At 39.0% G+C, this 5,867-nt stretch overlaps 1 protein-coding gene across 5 annotated transcripts in view; it reads right to left on the bottom strand.

Moving 5' to 3' along the window:
• Positions 1-1,201: 1,201 nt before the first annotated feature.
• Positions 1,202-5,867, bottom strand: part of PDE6H (phosphodiesterase 6H) — a 23,167-nt gene continuing 18,501 nt past the window's right edge. For 3 of the 5 annotated variants that reach the window (XM_023226200.2, XM_023226198.2, XM_023226199.1), the window contains 3 exons: positions 5,219-5,393; positions 4,145-4,185; positions 1,202-1,667 (listed from right to left, as the gene is read on the bottom strand). In XM_023226200.2, the coding sequence (XP_023081968.1) occupies positions 1,591-1,667; positions 4,145-4,185; positions 5,219-5,352 (252 nt within the window). In that variant the 5' untranslated portion in view covers positions 5,353-5,393 and the 3' untranslated portion in view covers positions 1,202-1,590. Of the gene's footprint in view, positions 1,668-4,144; positions 4,186-5,218; positions 5,469-5,867 lie in introns of all 5 variants that reach the window. The other 2 variants (XM_026455799.2, XM_023226201.2) reach the window with 1 other exon arrangement.

Genomic DNA, 5,867 nt, shown 5'->3' with positions numbered 1-5,867 from the left:
TGGAGAAGAAGCCAGTCCTCCCTAATTGGGATGAACCGAAGGCACTGGCTGTCAAACGGAGCAGCTGACTTGAAAGGCAAAGGTTAGCTTTGGCAGGAGAGGAAACAGGTGCCTGGGTGGAGGCAGGAGATCCTGCTGAAGGAGGAAGCACACGGTGCCACTGGGCCTCTTGGCACGTCATGGTTCCACTTTTGAATCTATACCTCAGTTTTCCTCTTGTACTTCTAATTTTCTGGCCAGAAGGTAACCTGATCATTCATGCAAAATGGTTAACACAGGCCCTGTAGTTTTTGAGTGCTGCACTCAAAACACAAGTTTTTGAGTGCTGCACTCCTCTAAGACCACAAAGTCACAGAATTTATCACTACCATGAACCTTAGATTATCTGATTCAGGAAAACTTGAAGGTAAAAAGGGTGAGATCTTTGCCCAAAATCATATTGCAATTTACTGGTAGAGACAGGATTAGAACCTGAATCTCTTGCTTCTCTATCATCCTGTCTCTCTCTTCGGTTAATTTACTCCATTCTTTTACCACAGATTTCAAAATTGAAATGAAGAAATTCATACTGTTAGTTCCAAAGCATCCAAGTCACATAGAGGCGGCATTTGAGTTGCACAATTCCCTTGAAAGTATTGGGAAAAGATAAGTATGAGCACATTACATTGACACAACTTCAGGGGTGAGGCAAACCATCATTTTATTTAGAGGGTCAACTGCCTATCCTTTGCATATGAGTCTAAACCTTATAGCATGTAAATCTTTTCAGTTGACAGTTTAAAGGTTAGATTTACTACAGATGTGCACAAAGCAGTCAATGTATGTAACTCCCGTGACTCCCATTTTAAGCCATTGGACAAAATAATTTCATTGAGGGAATGCTGTGGAAGGAAACTTTCCTCAACCAGAGTGCCGAAAAGAAGGCTCACATTGTCAGAATTCCGAGTTTAAATCCCAGTTCCTCGCGAGCTTAGAACTGTACAACTTAGAGCTGCATGAGACTTCTGGAATAAACTAGTTCAATAAAATTTAGACCCAGAAAGTATACAATTTACGAACTTACAGAATTCAAATCTTCACCCTATGCTGTTTTGTAAGCACTGCACTTACTTCCTGTATGACTGCGCCTTCTTTGTTTAATTGGTTCTCAGAACACAGCATCAGATATTTCCATGTAGCATTTAATACAACTTCAGCAACATTCAAGGTAAATATCTCCTTTATTAAATAAGAGGAGGCGGGGAGTGACATAAATGTTATCTTAAAAGTCTCCTATTAATCATAGTGAATGCCTAGCAAAAATAGATTTAAAGGGCTTACACATAAACAAAATGTAGAGAAATAATGATGACTTCTAACTAGCTGGTAGGAAAAGGTGGTTAAGTTTGAAATGCATCCACTATTTTGAGCTGTACTGCAAGAGAGATTCTGACAATAAGAGAACTCTTTGTAGTAACTGATAGGAAATGACCTCGAAAGTCAACAAAACCACTTCCAATCAGCTGAATTTCAAGACTCCGGCAGATCAACAGGGCAAAAGTAACCAAAATTACAGCGGATGTCGTTGAGAGTGGCAGAACCTCTGGCACCTCAGATAATCCCAAACTGAGCGAGCTCATGCAATTCCAGGTGGCTGAATGCCTCCCACGGACAAATCACTGTGATATCTGCAAGAGATGGAAGAGTATGTAAGCCAACCTCACCCCAAAAAGTCTCTTCACAGAAAGATGCCCTTCAGGCAAAAGAGACACTTCACTCCTCTCTCCTGCTCATTATCCCCTGACTGAGAAGTTACCTAGAGTGGTCCTGTGGCCCAGGAAGGATCAGAACAATTGCTTAATTGTTGCACCAGGCATCCCTGTTGGTTTCATTCTGCTTCCTCTTTGGTGGGGGGCGACCCACGGCTTTTGACTGAGGGGTTCCCTTGGTGGGTACAGCCCACTCATCACACCGAGTCTCCCCAAACCACAACCACTAAGGAGGAAGCAAAAGTGGAATTCTAGTGAGGCCAAGGGTTAAGATGAAAAAGAGGAACACTTTGAATCTCCATGGTCTAGGTATCCATAGTCTTCCATACCAATCTAGATCAGTTTCTTCTCTAATTATTCTTCTATTCCTTTACATTTTGAACTGCCTATATCCAATCACATATTGCAAAATGATCACAAGGCATCTTTTAATCCAGCTTCTTGTTTTAGAAAGTAAGATATTATTATCCTTCAGTTACAAAGAAGCTTGCTGACACCCAGAGAGATGAAATAATTAGCGAAAACCACTTAGTTGTAGAGCTGAGACCAGAACCAGGTCAAAGACCTCAGACCTTCACTCAGTATAAATCTCATTACATTATTCCAAATATACTGTTAGAGTCAAGCATATCTTCCAGATCCCAAAGCAAATTTGCTGGTCTTGCATGCACCTTGCCAAAATACAGAAGCAGTTGATCTAGGAGAACAGCAAAATTGCTTTATAATGTGGCTGGAAAATTTATTCGCGATCCCAGGATTGGTATTTGGCTGCAGGAGGATACACTGAGGATTGCCTAGGAAGGACACTGATGACTACAAATGCTACCATGTATCAAAGGTGTGTTGGATGAGTTGAAAATATGTCCAGACAAAAGCCTGCACATAAATATTTAGGGCCATTTTATCCGTTGTTGGCAAAACTTGGAAGCAATCAAGGTATCTTTCAATAGGATAAAAAACTGTGTTTATCTCTACAATGGAGTATTATTCCATGATTTAAAAAACTGAGCTATCAAGCCATATAAAAACATGGAGAAACCTTAAATGAATATTGTTAAATGAAAGAAGCTCGTCCAGAAAAGCTATATACTGTATGATGCGAACTATATCACATTCTGGAAAAGGTAAAACTATGCAGACAGTAAGAAGATTAGTGGATGTCGGGGGTTTAGAGAGAGAGAAGGGTGACCAGGTGAAGCATAGGGCAGCAAAACTATTCTGTATAATACTGTATATACTACAGAATGTACTAGAATGGTAGGTACATGGTATTTATCAAAACCCTTAGAACTTTACAACACAAAGGATAAAAACCCTAATACAAGCTATGGATTTTAATTAACATACTGCATCAATATTGGCTCATCAAATATAATCACACTAATACGAGATGTTAATAATAAAGGAAACTGTAAAAGGGGAGAGAGGTGGTAGACAGGACATATAGGGTCTGTACTTTCTGATGAATTTTTCTGTAAATCTTAAACTCCTCTAAGAAATAAAGTCTATTAATTTAAAAAAAACATGGCGGGGCGCGGTGGCTCAAGCCTGTAATCCCAGTACTTTGGGAGGTCAAGGCGGGCGGATCACGAGGTCAGGAGATCGAGACCATTCTGGCTAACACAGTGAAAACCCGTCTCTACTAAAAACACAAAAAATTAGCCAGGCGTGGTGGCAGGTGCCTGTAGTCCCAGCTACTCGGGAGGCTGAGGTAGGAGAATGGCGTGAACCCGGGAGGCGGAGCTTGCAGTGAGCTGAGATCCGGCCACTGCACTCCAGCTTGGGCGACAGGGCGAGACTCCCTCTCACATACAAAAAAAAAAAAAAAAAATGCAGTGATTGCATTCATCGTATGATACATAAAAATCTGGTAGCCAATTTTTAAAAATATATTGCAGGCATTCAGTATTTAAGATCCTCCTCTGGGTGCTAGAGGATGTGTAAAAAGAGGAAATTGGTAAGGAAGTGGTTTGCCTGGTAGAGTGGAGAGATCTCCAGACCTCACCCTTACTTCCAATAGTTCATTTGGTAGCCTCCGACAAAAGACTGTCAATTCCTCTATGTCTCAGATTTCTCTCCTGAAAAATGAAGTTTGGTTAGATGAATTATGAGAATCTTTGTACCATAAACGCCTGTAATTTATCATTGTATGCCCTCAAAGGTTGTTTGACAAAACAAGAAGGTTTATGAAATTTTGGGCCTACCCTGATTTCTTTTAGGGCTTTTGTATCTGGGCACACATGTACTTATTTCGGAGGGTAAATTAAATCCCCGCATTTCTATGTCTTCACAGATCTTCTGCCTTGAGTATTTCTCATAACTTTCAACTGCCTGAAGCATATAAAAAGGCAGAACTCCGAGTGCAAATTTCTCATTTAAATCAGTGGATGGCTTACCTGTTCCTAGCCCCTCCATTCCTGGAATGTCATCTCCAAATCTATGGAAAAGAATACAGGGGAAATTAGCTGAGATTAGAGCAAAAGAATTTTGGAGTCACTCACATGGTGAGTTTCTTGATTCAAAGGGGAAGAAGGAGAGGTTTAAATGTTTTTATTTGAGAGACTCCTTTTGTTTGCACTGAACTGGAGCAAAGAAAATGTTACTCAGGCAGGTTTTGGTATATCCCAGTGGAGAGATACTTCTCTCCTGTAGGAACTTAACCTAAAACAATTAAGAGTCAGAAAGAACTATCAGTGGGACAACTTAGTCAAATTTCACTTTTTATAATAAAAATTGAAATGAGAAAGCAATACAAGAGGCATTAAAAACGATGAATTCATCCATTTGTTTACTTATTCAAAATCATTAACTAAGCATCTATTATATACCAGGCATTTTGTTAGGCACAGAGAGTTAAGGAAAAAACAGACAATTTTCTGAGTGGTCTTAGTGTTGGAGAATAGATATGAATAAATAAATATAAGATAAGATAATGTAAGCTATGACAGCTGAATGTACAAAATGCAAACATGAAAGTAATGATAGTTTGTTAAAGAGAGTCAGTGGTAGCTTCAAAAAGAAATTAGCATATGAACTGTGTGTTGAAAAATCAATAGGATTTAGCCAAGGAGAGGAAGAGGAAAATAAAGAACTGAGGATATAAAATTGGAAGACATAAATATAAGCTATATTTTCTGGAAATGGTCAGTGGTTCAGGTTACAGATTAAAGCAGAGGTTATGTCAGTAAAGAGGAGTGGTCATAAAAAGCCTGGAAGGCAAAGTCAAAGTTTATTGTAAAAAGCCCCCATTTGCCATGTTAAATTCGGCCACAGACCTGGAAGTTGAGAAGGAAAGAATTCCAGAGATAAAGACACAATTCATCAAAGATGGAGTTAGAGAGGAAAAGAGAGGATGGGATGGACATTTTTGTAAGTCTGTTTAATACTGTGAGCACTAATTTCTCAAAACAAAAGCCGTCATGTGGGAAGAAGAAAGTAATAGAAAGTTTTTCTTTTCATTGTGGTCTTACCCTTTCACACCTTTCTTTGGAGGTTTACTCTTGAATTGGCGAGTCTGCCTCTGCTTGAACTTGGGAGGGCCTTTGCGTGGGGTGGTAGGACCCTGGTTTGAAGCTGGAGCAGCCAGAGCAGTGTTGTCACTCATTTTAACAGCCCCCAAGCAGCTAGTGTTTCCCTTTCAGCCTCCTTAGACAGTGAAAGATAAAAAAAGAAGATCTTTCAAGTCATGGGGACCATTGGTTATTAGATCTTTATTTTACCCTGGAGAAGAAAAGTACTTCAATAAGAAAGCTCAGTATTTTGTGTTGATACAAAAGGGGAGAAGTTATCATCTTTAAAAGGGATCTTTAAGAAAACAGAGTATAAATCAATGCAGGCACTTAATGTAAAGGAATGTAAACTTACACTCTGCTATATTACACAATCTATCAGTTGCGTAAAGAGACAATTGATACATTTTAAAACTCAAAAATCTAGGTGGATATGCTGTTCCCATAGATCTGCCACTGAAAAAAATTTTTAAATAAATAAATTAACTTAAATTAAAGCTTCACATTAGGTATAAAAAAAAATTTAAATAAATAAATGAAATAGTTTTGCCACAAGTGTTCTATGTGAATTTATTATGATGCTGTACTTCTCTATGACTACCAGTTCTAC

The sequence above is a fragment of the Piliocolobus tephrosceles genome, chromosome 10 (assembly GCF_002776525.5).
Source record: "Piliocolobus tephrosceles isolate RC106 chromosome 10, ASM277652v3, whole genome shotgun sequence".
Lineage (NCBI taxonomy): Eukaryota > Metazoa > Chordata > Mammalia > Primates > Cercopithecidae > Piliocolobus > Piliocolobus tephrosceles.
Note: the sequence above shows the minus strand (reverse complement) of the source record. Positions and strands in the feature narration are given on the sequence as shown.